The sequence below is a fragment of the Globicephala melas genome, chromosome 19 (assembly GCF_963455315.2).
Source record: "Globicephala melas chromosome 19, mGloMel1.2, whole genome shotgun sequence".
Taxonomy (NCBI): Eukaryota; Metazoa; Chordata; class Mammalia; order Artiodactyla; family Delphinidae; genus Globicephala; species Globicephala melas.
The window spans coordinates 3190774-3215987 of record NC_083332.1 but is presented as its reverse complement, the minus strand read 5'-3'; the positions used below and the strand labels follow the sequence as shown (position 1 = coordinate 3215987).

The window sequence follows — 25214 nt, the reverse complement described above, 5'->3', positions numbered from 1 at the left end:
TCGTTTGCACAGCATTTTGCTTGCTTTTTCCCCAATACGATTGCATAGTTGCCACACTGTTTTAACGCATAAGCTCAGGAACTGAGGCGCAGGGGGTTGGCCATATTAAATCACCAAATGGAACCTGAGAAGCTGACAAAGTCCATCTCCAAGAACCTGGGAAGCTGCAGGGGCTTAGGACTGAAGTTGGGTCTCCACCTTGTCAGAACTCACAGCTCGACAATGCTGTTCTTTGCATTAGAATTGGAAGGAGCTTCTTAAAGTGTTTGGGGGGGGGGCTTCCCTGGTGGTGCAGTGGCTAAGAATCTGCCTGCCAATGCAGGGGACACGGGTTCGAGCGCTGGTCCGGGAAGATCCCACATGCCACGGAGCAACTAAGCCCATGCGCCACAACTACTGAGCCCACGTGCCACAACTACTGAAGCCCGCGTGCCTAGAGCCCGTGCTCCGCAACAAGAGGAGCCACCGCGATGAGAAGCCCGTGCACTGCAACGAAGAGTAGCCCACACTCGCCTCAACCAGAGAAAGCCCGCGCGCAGCAATGAAGACCCAACACAGTCAAAAATAAATAAATTAAATAAATAAATTTATTTTTAAAAAAGTGTTTGGTGGGAACACTCATTCCCCATTGCTCACATTTCCACATGGAGAAACTTCTATTGCTGTCTCTTTCCTTGCCTCTTCACCCCTTCCAAAGGCTGAGGAATGATTTACTGGATTGGATAGGCATCACGGCTCAGCCCTCCAGCTTCCCTCCTCTTGGAGCCAGCTTGCCCAGTGTTCTGACCTGCTGCCCGCACCCAAGGGGAAGGACTACACTGCCTATGACCAGACAGACAACCACATCCAATGCTGGGTGAAGTGGCAGCAAGACCAATGCCGCTTTCTCGTATCTGCTCTAAAAGTGATACAGGTTATATGTTATCTCCAATTCTCGGATCCTGTAGCTACCTTTCGATTTATCCTGAATTTGGGAAGGGGAGTGAAAAAATAACCATTCCCTCCCGTACAAGTAAATTCCACAGGAGAGGAATTAGTCTGGCATTAAATGGGTCTAGGAAACCAGGATACAGGGAGGAGGGGCACAGCTTTGGAATTGGCCCAGGACTAAATTTTGGCTATGAACTTGGCCACGGAACAACCACCCTGGGCTCAGCTTCCTCGTCTGAAATATACCACCGGTCAGGACTCTTGGTTGTAAAGGAAAGCTCCTTTGACTAAACTGAAAAGCAATTTATTAAAGGAGGCGAGGCAGTTTCCCTCTGTCCCGGCTCACCCCCCAATCTCGGAGAAGGCTGGAGAAAAGGCTTAGCGCTTTCCTATCGGAACAAAGCCCACGCCCAACCACGGCCTGCCCCAGGTACCCAGAGTGACCACTAGCCCTGGCGCGGGCAGTACAGCGGGACCTCCGCAACGTGCTCCCCGTTCTCCGGCCGCGGCTCGCGAGCGGGTGCGCGGCGAGCTCTGATTGGCAGAGCTGAAGCGACGTGATTTCCATCCACCACCACCACCACCACCACCACCCCCCCCGCACGTCCTGCCGGGAAAGAACTTGGCTTCCGCCTTGGGGTCCGCAGCACGGGTGCATAACGTTGAGAGTCCTAAAACAGAGGAGTAGTTGCAGAGATGGTAGGGGCCAAAGAGGAGGACTATGCCACACATTCCTTCTCCAGAGAGGCCAGGAGGATGAAAGAAGACAATGGCTCTGGACTTTAGATAGCAACACTTTTATTATTCCCAGGTTCCACCCGCTGCTGTTCCCTCCATGGCTCCCCATGTCCCCTAAGATCGTGCCCCTCCTCCCCAACCAAGGCACTCTCCAGGGGAGGTGACAAAGGTGGCAGTGAAGGAGGTGGTGAAGGAGAAACACCTTTACTGGAAGACCAGTGTAGACACGAGAAGGGGGAATGGAGTGAGGGTGCACGAGAGGTGGGGTCCAAGGAGCCAGTGCCTTTTTCAGCGCCCCTTCTGAGGGCTGAGAAGAGACGGGCTGACACGCCCCGGCACCATCAAGGCCCTGCTCTCCTTTGGGAGAGGGCCTCGTGGGTGAGGGGGAGTCAGGAGGCCTGGGGTTCCCACAAAGAGAGGGAGAGAAGCCACCGGGTTTCACCGATCCATGCTGTCGTCCGTCGGGGTGGAGAAACAGGTCTGTAGCAACTTTTCGCAGAACTCCAGCTCCTCCTGGATTGGGGTGTGAAATTGGGAGCCCTGAGTGCAGAGGCCACCCCTTGCCTTCACCAGCTTTGCCTGCAGAAACGGCTCCTCTTCCCTCCCACCCACCACCCCAGAAGCTTCCTGTCTCACCCCACTGGTCTGTCCTCACATCAGCCCCCGCCAGCTTGTCCTAACTCCCAGAAATGACCAACCTCGATTAATCCCTACTTAAAATCCCTTCCATGGATACAAACTCCAGAGACCAAGAAAGAAGCACTGATAGATTGGACCACATAAACATAAAAGGTATCTGCATAGCAGAAAAATGCCAGAAACAAAAGTGAAAGAAAAACAACAATTTGAGGTGAAAAATATTTGCAACTCATCACAAACGTCTAACATACTTAATACTTCAAGAGCTTTAATGGGGGCTTCCCTGGTGACGCAGTGGTTAAGAATCTGCCTGCCAACGCAGGGGATACGGGTTCGAGCCCTGGTCCGGGAAGATCCCACATACCACGGAGCAACTAAGCCCGTGCGCCACAACTACTGAGACTGCGCTCTAGAGCCCGTGAGCCACAACTACTGAAGCCCGCGTGCCACAGCTACTGAAGCCTGCACGCCTAGAGCCGGTGCTCTGCAACAAGAGAAGCCACCGCAATGAGGAGCCCGCGCACTGCAACGAAGAGTAGCCCCCGCTCGCCACAACTAGAGAAAGCCCGCAGGCAGCAACGAAGACCCAATGCAGCAATCAATCAATCAATCAAATTTTTTTAAAAAAATAAAGCTTTAATAAATCAGTTGCAAAACCACCACCCATTAGATAAATGGGCAAAGGATATGAATGAGTAGTTCACAAAAAAAGGAAAAAGATGCCCAACTTCACTCACGGGAGAAATGCAAACATAAACTGGACTGGAATACTGCTTTTCACCAATAAGCTTGAAGAAAGGTCAAATGGCTTGAGGAAAAGCTTGAAGAAAGGTCAAATGTCTTGAGGCACCCTATCCTGGCCAGGATGTGGGAAAGTTGAGTACCCTCATGGCTGCAGTGTCGACTGGTTCAACTTCTATGGAGAACAACCTGGCAACAGCTAAGGACATGGCGCTTAAACCCTGTAACTTCATCTTTAACCTACCTTAACCCAGCCTTTCCCTTTCTAGAAATTGTTCTATAGACATACTCCTAAAGTTACATGTGTAAAAGGTTATTCTTTTAGCAGAGTTGATAGTAGTGAAAGAGTGGAAACAAACTCCAAGAGGATAGAGCCATAGGCACCGACAGGAAACACACTCGTGGATATGTTATGAAAGGGAATATGGCAAGAGCAGAACAGTGGTCAGAATAGGCTGAGTTTACACAAAATGAAGAGAGGAAGAGGAAAAGAACTGATAAGTACATTTCCTTGTACGTGCACAGACTATCTTAGGAAGGCCACAGGAAGAACTGGGTGGATAGGAATAGGGGTAGGAGGGAGACTTTTCACTGTTTATCCTCTCATGCATCTTGAATTTTGAACCACATGACTGTGGGGCCTATTCAAAAAGCACCAATGTAATTTAATTTAACCCTACACAGGGCCCACAAAAATACCTACAAAAGAGGACTGGCTAAATCATGATGTAATCACTTCAGAGAATACTATGCAATTATAATATTGAATTACACTGAAATTAAAGCACACCTCTATTTACATATCTGGAAAGAGTTCTAAGACAGACACATAGGGGAGAAAGAAGGCCATGTGAAAACAGAGGCAGAAATCGGAGTGACGGATGTATCCATAAGCCAAGGAACGTCAAGGACTGCCAGCAACTACTAGAAGCTGGAAGAGGCAAGGGAAGATTCTTCCCTAGAACCTTCAGAGGGAGCACGGTCTTGCTGACACCTTGACTTCAGACTTCTGTTCCCCAGAACTGTGAAACAATACATTTCTGTGTTAAGCCACCCAGTGTGTGGTACTCTGTTACAGCAGCTCTAGGAAACAAATGCACCACCTTACCTAAAATATCACAGCCCACCATTCTCTAACCCCTCACTGGTTTAATTTTTCCTCACTGTAGTTCTAACTTCCTCGTGTCATATTATACACGACAGTATATGTTAAATTATATAGATTACGTATTACACGTGTGTGTATAGATAGATATGTATCTGTAAATATGTATTTGTGTGTGCGTTTGTCTACATTTTTATCTGTTACCCCATGAGCCCCATGAGAACCAAGGCTGTATCCCTTTGCTCCAAATCTCCAGTGCTCAGGTTGGGACCTGGCACATGGGTGACCTGCCCCTGATGGAAAAATGAAGGTTTCCACAGCTGTATACGTATGTAAAACTTCTCACATTGCACACTTTCAATATAGGTAAATTATACCTCAATAAAGCTGTTAAAATTTGTTTTGAAAACAAAAAACAAGGCACGTTGGCCGGTTCACACGAGGCTTCCCTCACCGGGTTGGTCTCACGGTCTGGTACCAGGATCTGGCACACCAGAGGCTCAGGGGACAAACACATGGATGCATCAAGCAAGGACGGCTAAAACCACAGGCCGGACGAGGGCCGGGGCTGCCCCTGCCCCCCATGGGCACAAATCTCCACGGGTTCCCGTGACGAGGTCAGGGGGCGAGCCCCTGGGGGCGGGCACTGTGCCTCTCCCAGTCACCCCCGCTCCTCACACCCAGTGCCCAGCACCCTTCTGTAAACACCTGATGGTGTCCACAGAGGAATGATCTCAGCACAATGGAAGTCCCAAGAAGCTGGCACGTTTGCTGTGTCCAGCTTTGCTGAAGCACCAGCGTCTGGGCGGTACTATAACGGCTGGATAAATTACTTAAGTAAAGTTAACTAAATCACTTAATCCTTTAAATAATTAAATAACTACTGAATATGTAATTAGTTGTTCTTTATCACTTATTTGTTACTTATCTATTTAAATACCTGAGTTGTTACTTATCACTTGTTACTCAATATCTATATAATTAATATCTAATGAGTTATCACTTATTTGTTACTTATCTATTTAACTATTTAGTGAGTTATTTATTGCTTGTTATTTATCACTTGTTACCCTTTATGTAATTAAATAGCTAATGAGTTGTTATTTATCACATATTAGTTACTTACCTATTTAATCAAATATTTAATTTGTTGCTATTTATCATTTACTTATCTATCAATCTAAAAATACTTAAATATTTGAATGATATGATGTAAACAACAATATTAAATAATTTGGATAATAATTAGATGAGTTTGGGGGAATTCCCTGGCGGTCCAGTGGTTAGGACCCAATGCTTCCACTGCAGGGGTTACAGGTTCTATCCCCACTTGGGGAACTAAGATCCCGCAAGCTGTGAGTCATGGCCAAAAAAAAAAAAAAAAAATTAAATGAATTCGTTAACTCTTTAACTCTCAAAACCCCGAGCTTCTGGTTCTCCGTGCAATCCCCCTGGTGTTAACACAGCACGAGTCACATGGTGGGGGGGGGCAATAAATGTTTGCTGAATGATGACTAGAGAAACACATGAATTGCAAAGAGGATGTAAACAAAAGCGTGGGCGAAGAGACCACAGAGACCCAGAAGGCAGGCACCAGGCTGGCCCCTCCCACAAAACGGCCGGGTCCCCTGGGCCAGCGCCCCGCCCCCCCCCCATCAGCAGTACCTGGTACTCCTCGTGCTGCTGCAGCAGCTGGCACCGGTGCCGCAGAAGCTCCTCCAGGCCCAGCTCGGGCTCCCGGCACTCCCGCACACCCTGGGGGAAGTCCGTCACCAAGCTGCGGGGACAGGAGAGCAGCCCTTGGGACTCGCTCTGCACAGCACCCGGAACCACGGGAGCCTCGGCAAGCTGCTCCCCCACACTGGGCCTCGGTTTCCCCACCTGCAACGTGGACTTGACTCCTGTCCCCGCCCCAGCCCAGGGACTTCGATGAGACTTGTACAAAACAGGGCACACAGCACAGTGCCCGGCCTGGAGCTGACTCCACACGTGAGAGCTGCTGCCTGCTTGTCCAGCTGCTCCGTTCCATGTGTTTTAAGACTCTAATCTGCTTGTACTTTGTGCGGGGGATGGGGGAGTATGAGTGTGAGAAAGACCCTCCCCCTCCTCCCCAGGCTGCTGCGGCAGCCCCCAAAGGTGAGAAAACTGAGGCTCAGGGAGGGCCAGCGCCGTGGTTCCTGCTCCCCTCTGACCCTAAACCCTTCAGCCCCCACAGGGGGGCCGGTCCTTTTGGGCCCCAGCGCACCTGCACAGGGCTCCAAGCACGTGCTCATGGAAGGGGCTGTGTTCTGTCCGGACGAGGGCCACCAGCTGCTGGACCATGCCCATGGAGCACAGGGTCCCTGCAGAAGGGCAACGGGGTCAGAGGGGCAGTCCCTTCCCCTGTGCACTCCCCGCTAGGAACCATCCCAGCTCCCTGCCCTGGCCACCCCACCTTTGTGTTCAGGGTGGCCCACCAGCAGGTTCTGCAGCAGGAACGCCGACTTGACCTTGAGCTTTTGCACCTGCTGCTGCATGGCCCGCATCAACACAGAGAAGCCGTCCAGGCGGAGGAACTGCAGCAGCCCAGCCTCCTGCTCCCGGACCAGGCCTGGGGAGGGGGGAAGGCGGGGCCTTGAGGTGACAGTCACCACTGCCACCATTATCGTCCCCATTATCTCACCATCACCATCATCACCACCATCATTACTGTCATCACCCACCACCATCACCACCAATATCATCATTACCATCATCACCACTACCATCACCACCATCAACACCACACTCATCACCATCACCATCATCACCATGACCACCACCATCCCCAATAATCACCATCAGTATCATCACCATTATCACCACTACCATCATCACCCACCATCATCATTACCATCACCACCATCATCACCAGTATCATCATCATTACCATCATTACCACTACCATCACCACCATAAACACCACAATCATTACCATCAAGACCATCACCCTCATCACCATCACCAATATCACCATCAGTATCATCACCTCACCGTCACCACCATCATCACCCACCACCATCACCATGATCATCATCACCCACCATCATCATCACCATCATCACCAATATATCATCATTACCATCATTACCACTACCATCACCACCATAAACACCACAATCATCACCATCAAGACCATCACCTTTATCACTATCATCATCACCAATATCGTCATCAGTATCATCACCATCCTCATCATCGATTTCTACGGGTCCGTGCTTCGCAAGCATTACTTTAAGTATTTTTAATTTAGGGACTTCCCTGGTGGTACAGTGGTTAAGAATCCGTCTGCCAACGCAGGGGACACGGGTTTGAGCCCTGGTCCAGGAAGATCCCACATGCCACGGAGCAACTAAGCCCATGCACCACAACTACTGAGCCTGCGCTCTACAGCCCGCAACACAACTACTGAGCCCGTGTGCCACAACTACTGAAGCCCGCGCGCCTAGAGCCCGTGCTCCACAACAAGAGAAGCCCGCGCACCGCAACGAAGAGTAGCCCCCGCTCGCCACAACTAGAAAAAGCCCGCGTGCAGCAACGAAGACCCAAGGCAGCCAAAAATAAATAAATAAATTTATTTTTTTTAAAAAAGAGCAGAGTACTTTAAAAAATATATTTTTAATTGAGATATAATTCCACAGTCTGTACAATTTACCTTTCTAAAGTATACAATTCAGTGGTTTTTAGTATATTCACAAGGTTGGCTTACCATAACTATCTAACTCCAGAATATTTTCATCACTCCCAAGAGAAGCCCCATACCAGTTAGCAGTCCCTCCCCCCAACTGGCAACCACTAATCCGCTTTCCACATCTATGAATTTGCCTCTTCTGGACATTTCACATAAATGGAATCAAACACTATGTGGTCTTCTGTGGTTGGCTTCTTTCACTCAGCATGTTTTCTAGGCTCGTCCAGGTTACAGCATGAATCAATATTTCATTCCTTTTAATGGTTGAATAGTATCCCATTGTATGAATAAGCCACGTTTTTTTTTAATCCATCCATCCATTGGTGGGAACATTATCTCTTTTTAATCCTCAAAACCACCCTAGGAGGTGAGTGCTCTAGGAATCCCATTTTACTGATGAGGAAACTAAGACCCAGAGAGCCAGACTACTTCGTGAGGGTGACAGGCACCCTGGAAGGCCTCCGAGTATGACAGAACCAGCCTGAGGGGTGCACCTCCAAGGAGGCGCCGACTTGGGCAGGGTCTAGGCCAGGATAGATGGGAGCCCCCAGAAACCCGTGGCCAGTAAATCCCTGACACGTGGCAAGTGCCACTGAGGACCTGAGTTGTTAATCTCATTTGAGTTTAATTTATTTCAGTTTAGGGTAAAAAAGTGAAGCAGTGGTACAGCATGTTCCCATTAAGCACAACTTCGTCCCCTCACTAGAACTACACTCCATACTGACCGCTAAAAATACAGCCTGAGGTGAGATGTGCTTTATATGTAGGATGTACACCGGGTTTCAAAGACGTAGAGTGAAAAAAAAAGATGTAAAATATCTCATTAATACTCCACATAATGATGGGCCGAAATGATAATAATTTGGATATATGGGGTTAGATAAAACATTACTCAATTTAAAAAATAAAAAAAAGGACAGGCGGATGGTGAGGGGAAGACATGACAACCCTCCACGTCCGCTCTGCCTTCACGATGGATCCAGGAGCAACCACTTCCCTTCACTCCAGGGCCTCTCCACTGGGCACAGCTGACATGCGGGTACAGGCCATTCTGTGTCATGGGGGCCGCCCTGTGCACTGGAGGGTGTTGAGCGGCAGCCCTGGCCTGAGCCCACTAGCTGCCAGTGGCCTGGAGATGCATCTCCCTGGGGGCGCCCCCACCCACCTCCTCCGCAGCTCTCACACACTCCTCCACCTGACCTTCTCTTGGTCTGCGGCCAGAGGGTGAACCTCTGTGAGCCTCCACGCACCGGGCCGCAGGAGCAGTCAGGAGACCGACCAAGCAAAGGGCTCGTGGCACCAGGGCTGGCCTGTCCTAACCACTTTCCAAATGGTAGCCACCACACGATGGCATACCCTGCAGCCAAACCCACCCCCCAAAAAAGAAGACAGATGCCACGGAATTGTACACTTGGAAATAGTTATGTGCATTTTACATCAATTTTTAAAAATATAAAAGGCCTCGGGCTTCCCTGGTGGCACAGTGGTTAAGAATCCGCCTGCCAATACAGGAGACACGGGTTCGAGCTCTGGTCCGGGAAGATCCCACATGCTGCGGAGCAACTAAGTCCGTGCGCCACAGCTACTGAGCCTGCGCTCTAGAGCCTGCGAGCCACATCTACTGAAGCCTGAGCGCCTAGAGCCTGTGCTCTGCAACAAGAGAGGCCACCACAATGAGAAGTCTGCGCACCGCAAGGAAGAGTAGCCCCCACTCGCTGCAACTAGAGAAAGCCCGTGCACAGCAACAAAGACCCAACGCAGCCAAAAATAAAAATAAATAAAATAAATAAATAAAAATAAAAGGCCTCAGCCGTAAGAAAAAAATGAAATTTTGTCATTTGCAACAACATGGATGGACTTGGAGGTATTACGCTCAGTGAAATAAGTCAGAGAGAGAAAGACAAATATGGTATGTTATCACTTATATGTGGAATCTAAAAAATAAAACAAACTACTGAGGGACTTCCCTGGTGGTGCAGTGGTTAAGACTCCACGCTCCCCATTCAGGGGGCCCGGGTTCGATCCCTGGTCAGGGAACTAGATCCCACACGCATGCTGCAACTAAGAGTTCGCATGCCACAACTAAGAAGGCTGCCTGCCACAACTAAGACCCGGCACAACCAACCAAATAAATAAATAAAATATTTTTTAAAAAATAAAATAAAACAAAAATAAAAAATAAAAAAATAAAATAAAATAAAATAAAACAAACTATTGAATATAATAAAAAAGAAGCAGACTCACAGATGTAGAGAACAAACTAGTGGTTACCAGTGATGAGAGGGAAGCGGGGAGGGACAAGACAGGGGTGGGTTTTAAGAGGTACCAAAAAAGAGGAAAAAAAAAAGATAAAGGGCATTGAATTGATAGTTCCTGTAGCTCCTACCTGGCATCCTGGATTGCATTCTCTGGGAGAAGCTGACTGCCCAGCTTGAGCTGTGATGACACTCAAGCAGCCCCCGAGAGGACCCCGCCCAAGACAAGGAGTGATCGGGGCCCCAAATGTCAACAGTGCCAAGACTGAGAGCCCTGAGGGGCCTAAAAGCACTCAAGCTGGGCCTCGTCCCGTGTTGTGAGGCTCTGGCTCTCTGACCAGCGGCAGGTGTGGCAAGCTCACCGCTCTGTTCCCAGCACCCAGCAGAGCCCCGGCAGGTACTGGGGATAAACGAACACACAAGGCCCCTCTCTCTCTGCCCCAAAGCAGATCCGGAAGCTGGCACCAGCCCTAGGGACCCGAGCCCCTCCCCGGCAGCCCCCGGGACACTCACAGGAGATGGCGAAGAGGGCCTTGACGCGCACAGCATCGCAGGGGTCCCGATCCAGCAGGCGCAGCAGCTTGCGCAGTGCGCCAAGGCCCAGCACCTGCTCCTGGATGGCTGCCACGTTCTGGCTGCACGTGCCGATGAGCTGCGCCGCCCGCCACCGCAGCCCTGCAGGCCCCGCCTCCAGGTAGCGGCCCACCAGCAGGTGCATGCCGGACAGCTGGCAGAAGTCTGTGTGGAGAGAGGGGAGCAGACAGGCCAGGTGTGATGAGCTGAGCTGTGTCCCCACAGATTTACGTTGAAGCCCTAGCCCCCAAGGCCTCAAAATATGTCTCTATCTGGAGACAGGGCTTTAAAGAGATGATTAAAGTGAAACGGTGTCATGGGATGGGGCCCTAATCCAATATGACTGGGGCCCTTATAAAAAAGAGGAGATTAGGACACAGACATGCACAGTGGGATGACCACATGAGGACAGAGCAAGAAGGCCCCCATACACAAGCCAAGGACAGGGGCCTCAGAAGAAATCAACCCTCGGACTTCGAGCCTCCAGAACTGTGAGAGAAGAGCCTTCTTTTGTTTAAGTCCCCAGTCTGTGGTGCTTTGTTACGACAGCCCAACTGGACAAATACACCAGGTGAGGCTGAGGGGAGCCTGCCCCCAAGGGCAGGCTCTCCCCAAGCACCCAACTGGGGGTCTGTCCAAGGCCAGTGTGTCTCAACAATGTCAGCATTTGGAGGGTCAGGGTCCCAGGCTCCAGTCCACTAAATGCCAGTTCTGACCCCCAGTCTTTGTGACAATCAGAACATCCCCCGTGGGAGAACACACCACACCAGACGTCCGCAAACTATAGCCTACCACCTGTTTTCTGTATTGGTGAGCTTGGTGGTTCTTCAAAAAGTTAAATACAGAGTTACCCTGTGACAACTCTTACATATGTATCTAAAAGCATCGAAAGCAGAAACTTGAACACATGCTTGTACACCAGTGTTCACAGCAGCATTATTTACTATAACCAAAGGGGGAAGTGACCCAAATGCCCGTCAACTGATGAACGCATAAACATGTAGCCCATCCACACACTGGCGTCTCAGTCAGCCACAAAAAGTAATAAAGTTCTGATACAGCTACGACATGGAAGAACCTTGAAAACATCACCTTCAGTGAAGGAATCCAGTCACAAAAGGTGACATATTCTACAATTCCATGTACCTAAAATGTCCAGAACAGACAAATCCACACCACCAACGACCACACCACACCCCTCCAAGTGGAAGTGACCACTCATCCTTCTATTGGCTTCTCGGCATTTAGCATAAAACCCACAGCACCAGCCTTGGCCCGTGAGCCCCTGTATGCCCAGCGTCACTTCCTAGACCTCGCCCCTCACTCACTCTGCTCTGCTGGCTTCACTGCTGTTCCCACACAGGCCAGGCAGGTTCCCACCTCAGGGCCTTTGCACTGGTCATTCCCTCTACCTGGAATGCTTTTTCCAGAGCTAATCCCATGACTCACGCCCTCACTTCAGGTCTCTGATCAAATGCCACTCCTCGGGGAGGCCTTCTCTGACTACCCCATCCAGGACCACCTCCTGTCTCTTACTCTAGGGAGTGGCAATGGACTCCCAGCAGACTAGGGTGACATGGTCAGTCTCAGAGAGCATCAGGGAGGTGGTGGACTGAACCTGGCGCCATCTGCTCCTGATGGCAAGCAGACCAAGCAGGGAGGGACAGGGCAGTCTCACCTGGGGCCTGAGTCAGAGCCGGAATGGAGGGGTGAGGCTGGGAGGCTGGGAGGAGGCTGGTTGTGTGGTCCCTGAGACAAAGGACAAGGGCTGGGCTGCAGCAGGACCCAGGGCTTAGGAGGAGGAGGCAAGAGACAGAAGGGAGACCAGAAGGCAGAAGGGACAGGATCCTGGAGGCTGGAGGCAGGCTGGAGCGGGCCTGGCTGTACCTGCGGCGTTGTCCATGTTCTCGCACAGGTCGGCCAGCAGCTCCAGAGCCCCCTCGCGCTCTTGCTGGTCAGCAGCCAGTTCAGCCTCACCAGCTGAGGGGGTTGTGGGCTGGGACAGCACTCGGAGGCAGTTCTTCATCTGCTCCACCTCTTCCCGCTGGCCCCGGAAGGCAGCCGACATGGCCTCCTGCAGCCACTGGCGCCTCTGGGGGTTGAGGCGGAGCGGGAGGGTGGGGGAAAGAAGCAAACCTCATCAATAATCAACTCAGGAACAACAGTCATTAATAATAACAGCCAACATCTGAGAGCTGAGTGTCCTTCAGTCAGCACGTACCTACCAGGCACCTTCTCTACTCAAAGACTCGTCTCTAGACGCTAGATCTACGGAGAGACTGGCTGTGGGGCGTGAGAGGAAAAAGAGGGGTCAGGGACACCTAGGTTTTTGTCCTGAACAACTAGAAGGAGATGGGGAAGACTGCAAGAGAAGCAGCAGTGGAGTGAGAGGAGTAGAGATTAGAGCTCTTTTTTTTTTTTTTTTTTTTTTTGCGGTCTGCGGGCCTCTCACTGTTGTGGCCTCTCCCGTTGCGGAGCACAGGCTCCGGACACGCCGGCTCAGCGGCCATGGCTCACGGGTGCAGCCACTCCGCGGCATATGGGATCTTCCTGGACCGGGGCACAAACTTCTGTCCCCCGCATCAGCAGGCGGACTCTCAACCACTGCGCCACCAGGGAAGCCCTAGAGCTCATTTTTGAACTTGTTAAGTTTGAGGGATCCATGACACACCCAAGACCAGATATTGAGTACGCTGCCTGAAGTTCAGAGAGGAGGTCCAGCCTTGATCTCAACCTCGAGGATTTCTCAACCTCGACTCTGCTGACACTTTGAGCTGGATTGTTCTGCCGTGGGGGTCGTCCTGTGCACTGTAGGGTATTGAGCAGTATCCCTGGCCTCCACCCACCAGATGCTAACAGCACTGCCCCCACCTCCCACCCCCCCAACCCCACCATGGTTAAAACTGCCCCCCCAGGAGAGCACCACTGGCCTAGAGATATAAATTTAAGAATAATCAGGGCTTCCCTGGTGGCGCAGTGGTTGAGAGTCCGCCTGCCGATACAGGGGACATGGGTTCTTGTCCCGGTCTGGGAAGATCCCACATGCCGCGGAGTGGCTGGGCCCGTGAGCCATGGCCGCTGAGCCTGCGCGTCCAGAGCCTGTGCTCCGCAACGGGAGAGGCCACAGCAGTGAGAGGCCCGCGTACCACATAAAAAAAATAATAAAAAAAATTAAAAGAATCATCAGAGGAAAACGTCAACGTGAGATCACACAGGAAGTGAGGGTAGAAGAGAGAGTCCTGGTGTGCTCCATGGTTAAGAGGCTGGGGAATGAGGATGAACCAACAGAGGAGATGGGGAAGAAGAGCCAGTGAGTGGGATGAAAAGCAGAAAAGCATGTTGTTCCAGATGCCAAATGAAGAAAGAACTCAAGGGGAGGGGGTAGTAATCAAATGCTACTAGTAAGTCAAATAAGATAAGCGCTGAAAACTGGCCGCTGGTTTTTTGGTTTTTGGCCAGGCTCCGTGGTCACTGTCCTGGATAAATTTGGGCAAGATGTTAATCTTTCTGTGCCTGTTGCCTACCTCATGGTCCCAGAGGTTCAATGACATCATGGATGTAACCGAATTAGCACCATATTTTGTATACTGTAATTGTCATTGCCAACTAAACATCATGTATAACAAATATTGCTATTCATCTCCGAAACAACCTTCCATGGTTAAGGATTACTGTTATTCCCACTTCACAGATGAGAAAATGGAGGCACGGAAAAGTGCGACTTGCCCAAGGTCACATAGTCAGCCATCCACAAAGCCTTAAGTCAAATCTAAGCGGTCTGTCCACAGAGCCTGCGTTCTTAATGATAATATCCTGCTGCCTTCAGGAGCACGACCTATGTGCCAGGTTCTGTGTTGAGCCCTACTTCAACTGGAACCTCAGAACTACCCTGTGAAGTACCACTGTTATCCTTATCATCAACATCAACTTGCAACTAAAGAACTCGACGCTCAGAAACATGAAGTGATATACCCAAGGTCACACAGCTGTATGATGCTGAATCCACGACTGTCTGGCTCTGGAGAGCCCTTGCTTTTTCTTTTTAGCATAAGACTCTCTGTCTCCCAGCACAGTGCAGGGATCCAGGGATCTGACCTTCAGTCTACAATAACCCTATCGAGCACAAATACAGTCTACTATGCCTTCACAGCGGGACTCCCGCCCCTCCCCAGATATCTGTCCCCACGTCCCTCACCCCAGCTTCTCGGGTCCCCACCCTTTACCTCCTCACTCATGGGTTCTGGAGGGAGGTCTGGCTCTTCAGAGCCCGCCGTGATGGCCATCTGCAGCAGACCTTGGAGGTTTCGCGGTGGCGGGGGATTGTCGGAGCCGCCCGCGGAGGAGCCGCTCTCCCCTGACGAGCAACCCTGGGAGGCTGGGGGCAGCGCCAGGGGAAGGCGACTGCTCCCGGAGCCTTGGTTCGCCATGGGCTGTTTGCAAAGAAGGGAAGAATGTGTTGGGGTAGGGTATGGTCCCCGCTGAGGTAGCTCTGGCGTCCTGGCGGGTCGATTCCTGGGGGTCTGCTGACAAGGTGGCGTTTTAGGGAAGCTCCGCGGCCCCGCATGACCCCAAACCACTCTGCCCACACCCCCTTTAACCACAGCCCTCTTTTCTTCTCTCATACCAACAGGACGCTTCCCCGAAGTCACAAGTCCCTCCTTCCTCCCTAGCAACGGGCCCCACCTACTCTCCCTAGCAACCCCCTCCTCCATTTCCACTGCAGTCCTTCCCGTCTCTTAGCAACCCCACTGCCCAGCCTTCAGAGCAACAAGCCCACCCTGTGGTCTTCTTAGCAACAAGTCTCCTCCCTCCTCTCCGAAGAGGGGAGCCTGAGTGGGGCGGACCTCACCTTCCCGGGCCTCGTGTCGCCGCCGCTACTAAAGGCAAACCCGCCCGCACCTGACTCTGCTGGGCGCCGCCATATTGACCGGAAATACTCACGGTCTCGCCCGGAATTTCCCCGCGCAGCCACCCAACTAAGGGCCGTACCTGGGCGTGAGGCTACTTCTCCCGGTTCTTAAGTCCTTCCCACCTGGCGGGATACTTCGCTAGGCCTGGCCCCTCACCTAGGCCACGCCCCCCGCGCTCACGCTCTGGTGTAAGCCCCGCCCCCTGCCCGGATCCCGCCCCTAATGAGCCCCTCCTCCTCATTGCAAGCTCCACCCTGCCCTAGTGTAGGCCCCGCTCCCCGGTCTGGCTCCGCCTTGGTTAGACCCCTTCCACACCCACGCACCCTGTCCCAGTTCTAAACTCTGCCCCTCGCCGCCACTTAAGGCTCCGCCCCTGTTCTAGGCCTTTCGCCCTCTCCCAGCTAAACCCCGCCCCCGTGCCCGTGCACCCGCCGCTCCCCGTTAAGCCCCGCCCTCTTCCTGGCCCCGCCCCACCCCGTGGTTGCCTGTAGCGAGGGTCCCCTCACCCTCGGGGCGTTTTCCCCTGCACCTGGGCCCCGATTCCGTCTTTTACTAAAGCCCTGGGTTCTCAACACTAATACCTGACCCAGGCAGAGTTTGGCCTGTCCCACCGCCTTCTTGGCCTCAATTTCCCCTTTCGTCATAGGAGGCTGCCCGTTACCCCCACCTGCAGCACCTGTGCGGACCTCTCTTCTCCTCCAGCGTCTCCCTCGTGGAATCTTCCCTGAGTCCTGCCAGGTGCAAAGGAGGTGATTCTTGAAGCCTGGAAGTAAAATGCGCAGGCAAGGTGGTTTAGGCGGCTCGAGGCCTCCCTGCACCAGATTTGGGGCTCAGGTCCGGGAATGTGCCTGGTCTTTGGAGGTGTTTGCTTTGGGCTGGGCTTAGAGAAATCCTAGTTCTCTCTTCCATAAGAGGCCCTCCCACTCCAGGAAAAGGTTGTACTCAACTTTGGTGGAGCCCACAAGTCGCAGATATATTGAGCACACTGCTCGGTCTGGGATGTGCCGGGTGATCTTTTGGACAGAGATGGGAAGACCAAACATATAAGCCGTGTGTGTGTGTGTGTGTGTGTGTGTGTGTGTGTGTGTGTGTGTGTGTGTGTGTGTAGCACTGAGGAGGATAGCTATCAGACAGGCGTCTGGGCCCCTGGGTACCCTATTGTATCCATTTCCTGTCTCTGCTGTTAACAAATTACCAAAAACTTAAAACAACACAGATTTATAACCTTACAGTTCAGAAGCCCGGAATGGGTCTCACTGAGTTAAAATAGTTAAACTCAAGGTGTCAGCACGGTTGTGTTTCTTCTGGAGGCTCCAGGGGAGAATCTGTTTCCTGGCCTTTTCCAGCATCTAGAGGCTGCCCACTTTCTTTGGATTGTGGCTGCATCATTTTGGCTACTGTTTCTTTCCGTATCCCATCTCCTCCTCTGACTCTGATCCTCATGCCTCTCCCTCATAAGAACTCTTGTGATTACATTTAGGGCCCACCCAAATGACCAGGACAACCTCCCCACCTAAGATTTTCAGTTCAATCACATCTGCAAAGTCCATTTTGCCATGTAGGTGACATATTCACAGGTTCTGAGAATTAGGATGTGGACATCTTTGGGGGCCCGTTGTTCAGCCTAATATACCTATGTACACGTATGTACAAGTCCATCAATCTGTAATACTGTTTACATATATTATTATACATAATGCCATATAATATATACGTACATATAACACGTAACTGTATATAACATTACAAATATGAACATATGTTTAATATAATGGTAGCCTAGATGAAAATTCCTCAGGTACCCTCTAAAAGACATAGCTTTGGGCTTCCCTGGTGGCGCAGTGGTTGAGAGTCCGCCTGCCAATGCAGGGGACATGGGTTCGTGCCCCGGTCCGGGAAGATCCCACATGCCGCAGAGCGGCTGGGCCCGTGAGCCATGGCCACTGAGTCTGCGCGTCCGGAGCCTGTGCTCCGCAACGGGAGAGGCCACAACAGTGAGAGGCCCGCGTACCGCAAAAAAAAAAAAAAAAAAAAAAGACATAGCTTTTACAATGATCTGTAAGAAGGATGATCATATAATTTTCCATCCACAGCAAGACACTTGAGAGTGAAAACGGACCCTATTAATAATTACAGAATAACAGACATAAACCAGGACATGTGGTCACCCTCCTTTTTTTTTTTTTTGTGGCCACGCGGCTTACAGGATCTTAGTTCCCTGACCAGGGATCAAACCCAGTCCCCAGCAATGAAAGTGCCGAGTTCTAACCACTGAACCACCAGGGAATTCCCTGGTCACCCTGCATCTAAGGTTCTATTTGATCTGCTTCCTCACCTCATTTCCTCTCACTGTTCCCCTCCAGCTACACTGGCTCCTTCAATCTTCCCATAACACACCGGGCACACTCCTGCCACAGGGCCTTTGCACTGCTGTTTCCTCTGCCTGGAAGGCTCCTGGCACTTTATCTACATGGCTCTGACCCTCATTTTTCTTCAGTGTCCCTTCACTGAGGAGGCCTTTCTTGGCACGGTAGTGAAAACCATATAAAGGGACTTCCCTGGTGGTCTGGTGGGTAAGACTCCATGCTCCCAATGCAGGGGGCCCAGGTTCAATCCCTGGTTGGGAAACAAGATTCTGCATGCATGCTGCAACTGAGCCCACATGCATGCCAGAACTAAGAGTCCACATGCCGCAACAAAGATCCCGCGTGCCGCAACTAAGACCCAGCACAACCTAAATAAATAAATAAATATATTTTTTTAAAAATCATACAGAAAATTACTCAACAAACATTTCCTGTCCCCATTCCCTCCTTTAGTTTCCACTTCATCACTGATCACGACTCTGTAACATACCATATATTTTGTGCTTTTTTTGTTTTGTTTTCTTTGTTTTGTTTTTTGGCTGTGAGGCTTGTGGGATCCTACTTCCCCTAACAGGGATCGAACCTGTGCCCCCTGCAGTGGAAGCACGGAGTCCTAACCACTGGACCACCAGGGACTTCCCAATATACCATATATTTTGATTATCTTGTTTATCTCTGGTCTCATCCACTGCAGTGAGAGCTCCATAGGACATGGATCTTTGTTGATTTGGTTCCCTGCTGTACCCTCAACACTGGGAACAGTATCTGGCTTAGATTTGGCACTGAGTATAGATTCACGGAATGAAAGTGGTTGACTAGGAGACTTAAGGTTCATGGGTACACTCTATAGGTGATTTGGAAATTAAATGGGTGCCTAACACCTTTGGGTGTCTGATACAGGGGAATACCGGATCACGTGGCAATCTAGCTGTGCACAGGTCCATGGATGAGCTATAGTGGGACATATGATTATACTGGAGCCCACATGAAGATCTACGGGATCCAATGGTGGGCACAGAGAATAGACAGGGGCCTAAAAAAAACACAGGGACCTCAAGGGGTTCTGGAAGTTTCTCTGTAGGAGGATCGTGGATCCTAAATGGAGGTATGGATCCAAGATGATCCAAAACCCGGCACCCTGGGCTGTGGGTGGATACAGGGTCCTGATGCTAGTGGGGAACGGAGGCCTGGGTGGACAGCTTGGGGGTCTGGGGGAACAGAGATGAGCCTTGGATCAGCAATTCCCCAAATGCTTTCCCTCTCTCTGCTTCTGTCTCCCTTTTTCTCTGCCCGTCCAATCTGTCCCATATCCCCCCAGCATCTAGCCCTTCACCTGTATGTATCCTCCATCTTTTGTGGTCCCCAACTCTATCTCTCTTTGTCAGTCTCTCCTTCTACATCTCTCTGTCTCTCTCCAGTTCTCCCTCCACCTGTCTCTCTGTTTTGTTCCTCCCCCCGGTCCCTTTCCATCTCTCTCTCCCACTTTTCTCCTGACCCTCCATCCTTCCCCTGCCATCTTCCCCTGCGCCTTACCTTTACATCTTGCCCCTCTCTGCCCCCATCCCTCTATTTTTGTTAATTTCTCTCCCCCATCTCTCTGTGTCTCCACTGCTGTCTCTCTGTGGTCTCCCCTCCATTACTCTGGGTCTCTCCCCATCTCTGGCTCTGTTTTCTCTGTTCATCTCTCTTCCCATCTGTCTCTCCATATCTCTGTGCCTCTATCCCCCACCCCCTACTCCCTGTCTCTCCAACTCTCTTTCCCTTCATCTCGGTCTCTCTCCATTTCTATCTCTGGTTTCCTCCATCTCTGTCTCTCCCCATCACCTTCTCTCCTTTTCTCCATCTCCCTGTCTCTCTGACCACCCCCCATCTTTCCTGTCTCTGCCTGTCTCTGGCTGCCTGCGTGTTCCCCCATCTCCCTCTCTTGTCCCATCCCTGTTTCTGGTGGTCTCCATCTCTCTTGCCATCTGTCTCTTTCCCTGACTCCTGTCAGACTTCATCTCCCTTTGTGTGGCTCCATCTCAGCCCCTGCCTGTTTGCTCCGCATCTCCGTCCCTCCATCGTCTCTCCTGCATCCCTCCATCCCTCCCAGCATCCTCCCACTTCCTCTCCATCCCTCCAGCTCCCAGGCCCGCCCCCTGCCCCCGCTCCTCCCTCCCCCCTCCGAAAGGGTTAACTTTGGGGAAGGGCCCGGAGTCCCCGGATGGTGATGTCAGCGTGCGGGAGAGAAAGGACGAGGTGGCGGGGGGGAGGCGGAGAGGAGGAGGAGGCGGAGGAGAGAGGGCGCGTGGGGGGGCGGGGGGGACCTCGGCCTGCAGCATCCGCCGGCCCGCACCTCAGACCCCCCCGGCGGGGGGAGGCGCAGGCAGGGGGGGGCCGGCCAGGGACGGGCTGGGGAGGGGGGGCCGCGCAGCCCCCCCGGGCCATGCTGACTCCCGGGGCCTGACCCCCCCGGGCCAGCCCCCCCTCCCCCAGCTCCGCGGCCCGCCGACTGGGGGGGGCCCAGCCCAGCCCCCTGGGGACCCCCGGAGAGGTGGGGGGCAGCCGGGGGGGCCGGGACGGAGCGGTCGCCGGCCCCCACCGGAGGGACGGGGCGACCGGCCGCAAGGGGGGCGGCCGGGGGGCCGGTCGGGCCGGGACCAAGGGCATCATGTCGTCCGGGGGCAAGGAGGGGGGCGGGGGCTCCCCTGCCTACCACCTCCCGCACGCACACCCACACCCACCCCAGCACGCCCAATATGTGGGCCCCTATCGGCTGGAGAAGACGCTGGGCAAAGGACAGACAGGTGAGTCAGGGGAGGGGACACCTGGCGCGGGGGCGAGGGGAGATAGGGGGCAGAGGGTGGGACTCATGGGTATTCAAAGGGCAAGGGCTGGCCGCTCAGACCCCTGAGTCCCTCACAGAGAAGGGACTTGAGGTCCAGACTGCCGGGTGTCTAGGATGGAGGGGGGTGAGGGCTCAGACTCTGGGGTCCTGGGGAGAAGGAAGCTGGGGGCCTGGACTCCTGGGAGGAGTTACTGGGGCCCAGAGGCTCCCACCCTTTGAGGACAGAGGTTGGGGGGGTCCGAGCCACAGTGGGAAAGGGGCCTCGGCCTGCAGCCAGGGTCTGGGCCAGGAGCTGAGGTCCTTGGTGCAGTACAGCCGCAGGCCGGGGTGAGGTGCTGGGATGGGGGTGCGCCTCAGGAAGCTGCTTCTCTCTGCACTGTCCTCTGGCCTAGGAGGGCCTCTGTCGGGGTTACGGGGGACTGAAGCTGGGGCGATGAGGTCCACAGCATTCTGCCCCTCCTCCGGCATGCTGGCTCAATGTGGGGACTGGGAATGGAGAGGTGGAAAGATCGATGCAAGTGGCAAATCCCTCAGGAGTGGCTGTGGATTGGGGGGGTCATCTTTCACTGTTGCTAAACCTCTGTAACCTCTTTCCTGCCAGGTGGGAGGTGGGTGGCTGTAAGACAGGAGCTGAACACCTGTGTTCTGGGTACGAGGTTCAGGATTGGGTCCAGGATCTCTATGGAGCTGAGGGTCAGGGCTGGGAGAGGATCAGACTCCATATCCTAGTGCAAAAAGTGTGAAGGGGTTGCTGACCTGAATTCCTGAGTTATGGGGGCGGAAGGGGCCATGGGCCTGGACTTGGGGGTCTGAGGGAAGAGGGGCTGGGGGCTGGGACTCCTGGATCTGTGGCTTTGGGGCTTACCCTTGGGGAGTGGGGATACCCTTGGGGTGTGCATGCTTCCAGCTACAGCTGCTATTAAAAGAAGGTCAAAGAAGGGGATTAAGAGGTCAGGGTTTGAGAGGAGGTGGAGGAGGATGGTCTGGGAAGGGGACAATCGTAAGATTATATTCCTTGGGAGACATGGCATCTCCAGAAGAGTAAAGGGCAAAGAATTCAAGGAAGTGATGGGTTGAGAGAGAGAGAGGTTTGTTTGAAGGAGGCAGATTGGAGGAGACAAAACTACGGAGATTCAATGAGGCAAGACTATGTGGAGAGAGGAACTTAAATCGAGGGTAGCTGTGGAGGGAGGGGGAGGCAGGTAGGTGGACGGACAATCAGAAGGAACAGAATTGGGCAACAGGGAGCCGGAAGAGAATTGCGTTTGGTGGGAATGGCGGCTGTCAGCCCCCAGGCGTTCAGGTGAGAGTGATTCAGGCCACTGTTAAACAGCCAGCAGGGGAAGAAAGAGGAAACGGGGTGGCAAGGGGGGCTTAGGAGTCAGAGGTGGGGAGAATGCCCTGGGAGCGCACCCCACATTTTCAATCCCTATCCCCCAGGTCTGGTTAAACTCGGGGTCCACTGCATCACGGGCCAGAAGGTTGCCATCAAGATCGTGAACCGGGAGAAGCTGTCCGAGTCGGTGCTGATGAAGGTGTGTCTGTGTGCTGGGGGAAGAGGGGACCCTTTGGGGCTGGGGGCAGGGAGGGAGGCAAGGCTGACCTCCATTCATTTTCCCCCAGGTGGAGCGGGAGATTGCCATCCTGAAGCTCATTGAGCACCCACATGTCCTCAAGCTCCACGACGTCTACGAGAACAAGAAATATTTGTAGGTATTTATAGACACCCAGCCCCCCATGCACCCTCCCCAAGTTCCTAGTGGGGGACATTTCCAGAAACAAAGCGTGGAGGGGCCTGGGGAAACTTGAGCTCTCCTGACTGGGCCACTGAAGGCCCAGTCCCTTCCTTACTGACCAAGGACAACCCCCCCCACACACACACACTGCTAACACTCCTTGTTCCCACACTGAGCTGGCCTGAGGCTACAGGCCGATTGTGCCCCAGCAACAGGACAGCTTAGCCTGAGCCATCCCGAGTGGGGGACACAGGATGATCCTCCCCCTTCCTCTCCAGCCCCAGTCCCTCGCCCTACTGTGCTGCAGGGAACACTCGATACTGGATCATCTTGATGCCCTCAGCCAGACCCAATTTGCTAAGGGCAGATCCCTTTCCTATTTGCTAGGGCAATGGGGCCTAGCAAAGCCCCAGGCCTCTTCCCAAACCCCCTCTCTGGAGCATTGGAGGCTCCCTTCATCCCCCAGCATAACTCTGGGTGCTATGACTGGACACCCCAACAATGGTCTCCTGGGAGTTCTAAGTCTGCATCTCAAAGTTGACTACCCGCCTTAGGATGGGGGTGGGGTCCAGCTGTCCGGACTCCAGACAATAGACCTTTGTCTGGACTCTGGTGACCCAAGGGACAGCTGGACTGGGCAGCGAGAGAGGGGACAACCCCCTGCCCCCACCAGGCAGTCCCCAGGATGAACCAACTCCAGCACCCATCAGAGGCTAGGGTGGATTTCCCTAGGAAGGAGGCTGGCCAGCCCCAGGTACTCATGGGAATTGTAGTCCTCAGGCTTCCCCAGGTGTGGCGGCAGGGAGCGGCCATTGTCCCTGATTCGTGGAGCTATCACTCTCACTCCACCATCCTTGTGGGGAGGGAGGGCCCATGGGAGTTTGTGCTTCACAGAGGAACCTCAGTTTTCCAAGAGCTCATAGAAATTGAGCTTTTGTTTTCCAGGGGCTGATGGGAATTAGAGGTTTAGCCTCCCAGAGCCTGATGGGATTTGGAGTGTTTAGAATCCAGGTGGCTGATGGGAATTAGAAGCCTCTATGTCCCAGAGGCTTATGGGAGTTGGGAGTTTTTAACCTCTCAGGAGCTGAAGGGAATTGTAGTCTTTTACTTCACAGAAATTGACTTAGATTGGTGCACAAGGCAATCGTTTTTGCCTAGAGTTAATGAGAATTCAAGTTTCTTCATCCCAGAGGCTTATGGGAATAAGAGGCTTGGCTTCCCAGGGGGTAATGGGAGTAGGTAGGGGTTGGGGTGGGGGTCTTTGTTTCCCAAAGTCCTGTGAGAATTGGGGGTCTCCTCCAAGTGCTAATGGAGTTGCCTTATCTCCTGAAACAACTAGGAGTCAAAGTATTAATACTCCTGAAGTTGACATGGGAGTCTGTGCTGCCCAGGGCTGATGGGAATTGAATTTTGGCTTCCCAGAGGCTGATGGGAATTAGTGTCTCTTTCTCTCAAGGATTGATGGGAATTGGAGTCTTTACCTCCCAGGGGCTGATGGGAATTGTAGGCTTTAGCTCACAGATATTGACTGTTCATTTGGTACACACTACAAATATCATTATCCAAAAATAGATTAAAATTCCATTATCTGCATCCCAGAAACTAATAAGAATGAGAACTTTGGCTTCCCAGAGGCTGATGGAAATACAGGGCTTTATTTCCTAGGGGCCTATGAGAATTAGGATCTCTGACCTCCAGATGCTAATGGAATTGCCTTATCTCCTGAGGACAACTAGTCAAAGTGTTGACCCCTGAAACTGACATGCTGACCAGGGCTAATGGGAATTGAGTTTCTGCTTCCCAGAGGCTAATGGGAACTGGAGCCTCCTCCTCCCAGGGACTCATGAGAATTGGGATTCTCTGCCTCGAGGGGCCAATGGGATTGAGGTCTTATGCTTTTGGAAGAGGGAGACCAGGCTCTTTGGTCCTCCACATGCCCCTTCCAGCCCTCTGCCTCCTCCATGTCCCCCAGGTACCTGGTTCTGGAGCACGTGTCTGGAGGTGAGCTGTTCGACTACCTGGTAAAGAAGGGGAGACTGACCCCCAAGGAGGCCCGGAAGTTCTTCCGCCAGATCGTGTCGGCGCTGGACTTCTGCCACAGCTACTCCATCTGGTGAGGGGGCTGGGATGTAACTCTCACATCATAGGGAATTCCCTGGCGGTCCATTGGTTAGGACTGTGTGCTTCCACTGCAGGGGGCATGGGTTCGATCCCTGGTTGGGGAACTAAGATCCCACAAGCCCCACGGCACGGCCAAAAAACAAAACAAAAAAAACCTCACACATCATAAAATTCACCCCTTTAAAGCGTACAATTCAGTAGTTTTTAATATGTTCACAATGTTGTGCATCACTACTACCTAATTTTAGAACATTTTCATCACCCCAAAAATCACTACGCTATATCCACTAAGCAGTCACCTTGCCCCACCCCCAGCCCTAGGTAACCACTAATCTACTTTCTGTCTCTGCAGATTTACCTATTCTGGACATTTCCTATCAATGGAATCATACTATATGTAGTCTTTTTGTGGCTGGCTTCTTTCACTTAGCAAAATGTTTTCAAGGTTCATCCACGTTGTAGTATGTATCAACACCTCATTCCTTTTCACGACTGAGTAATATTCCATTGTATGGATATGCCATGTTTTATTTATCCATTCACCAGTTGATGGACATTTTGGTT

The 25214-nt window shown here is 52.3% G+C and overlaps 2 protein-coding genes across 9 annotated transcripts in view; one reads left to right on the top strand and one right to left on the bottom strand.

Annotated features, from left to right (window-relative positions):
• Positions 1-1698: 1698 nt before the first annotated feature.
• On the bottom strand, positions 1699-15984 carry HSPBP1 (HSPA (Hsp70) binding protein 1). Of its 6 annotated transcripts, none has more exons than XM_030851328.2 (8): positions 15924-15984; positions 14914-15120; positions 12578-12782; positions 10631-10855; positions 6588-6743; positions 6399-6495; positions 5819-5930; positions 1699-2181 (listed from the first exon to the last, which is right to left on the bottom strand). In XM_030851328.2, exons 2-8 carry the CDS (start codon positions 15115-15117, stop codon positions 2107-2109), a joined length of 1074 nt encoding a protein of 357 aa, XP_030707188.1. In that variant the 5' UTR covers positions 15118-15120; positions 15924-15984; the 3' UTR covers positions 1699-2106. The 6 variants fall into 6 exon arrangements, 5 of the variants coding, with proteins under 5 accessions (XP_030707188.1, XP_030707185.1, XP_060145330.1 ...); XM_030851325.2 differs by lacking the exon at positions 15924-15984 and adding an exon at positions 15680-15795; XM_060289347.1 differs by lacking the exon at positions 15924-15984 and adding an exon at positions 15680-15752 and having other exon boundaries at positions 14914-15210.
• Positions 15985-20312: 4328 nt separating this feature from the next.
• The window catches only part of BRSK1 (BR serine/threonine kinase 1), a 24606-nt gene continuing 19704 nt past the window's right edge, over positions 20313-25214 (top strand). The window contains exons 1-4 of one of the 3 annotated variants that reach the window (XM_060288475.1): positions 20313-20752; positions 22234-22328; positions 22417-22502; positions 24502-24642. In XM_060288475.1, coding sequence (XP_060144458.1) covers positions 20617-20752; positions 22234-22328; positions 22417-22502; positions 24502-24642 — 458 coding nt within the window. In that variant the 5' untranslated portion in view covers positions 20313-20616. Of the gene's footprint in view, positions 20753-22228; positions 22329-22416; positions 22507-24501; positions 24643-25214 lie in introns of those variants that run through there. The other 2 variants (XM_030851334.2, XM_030851335.2) reach the window with 2 other exon arrangements.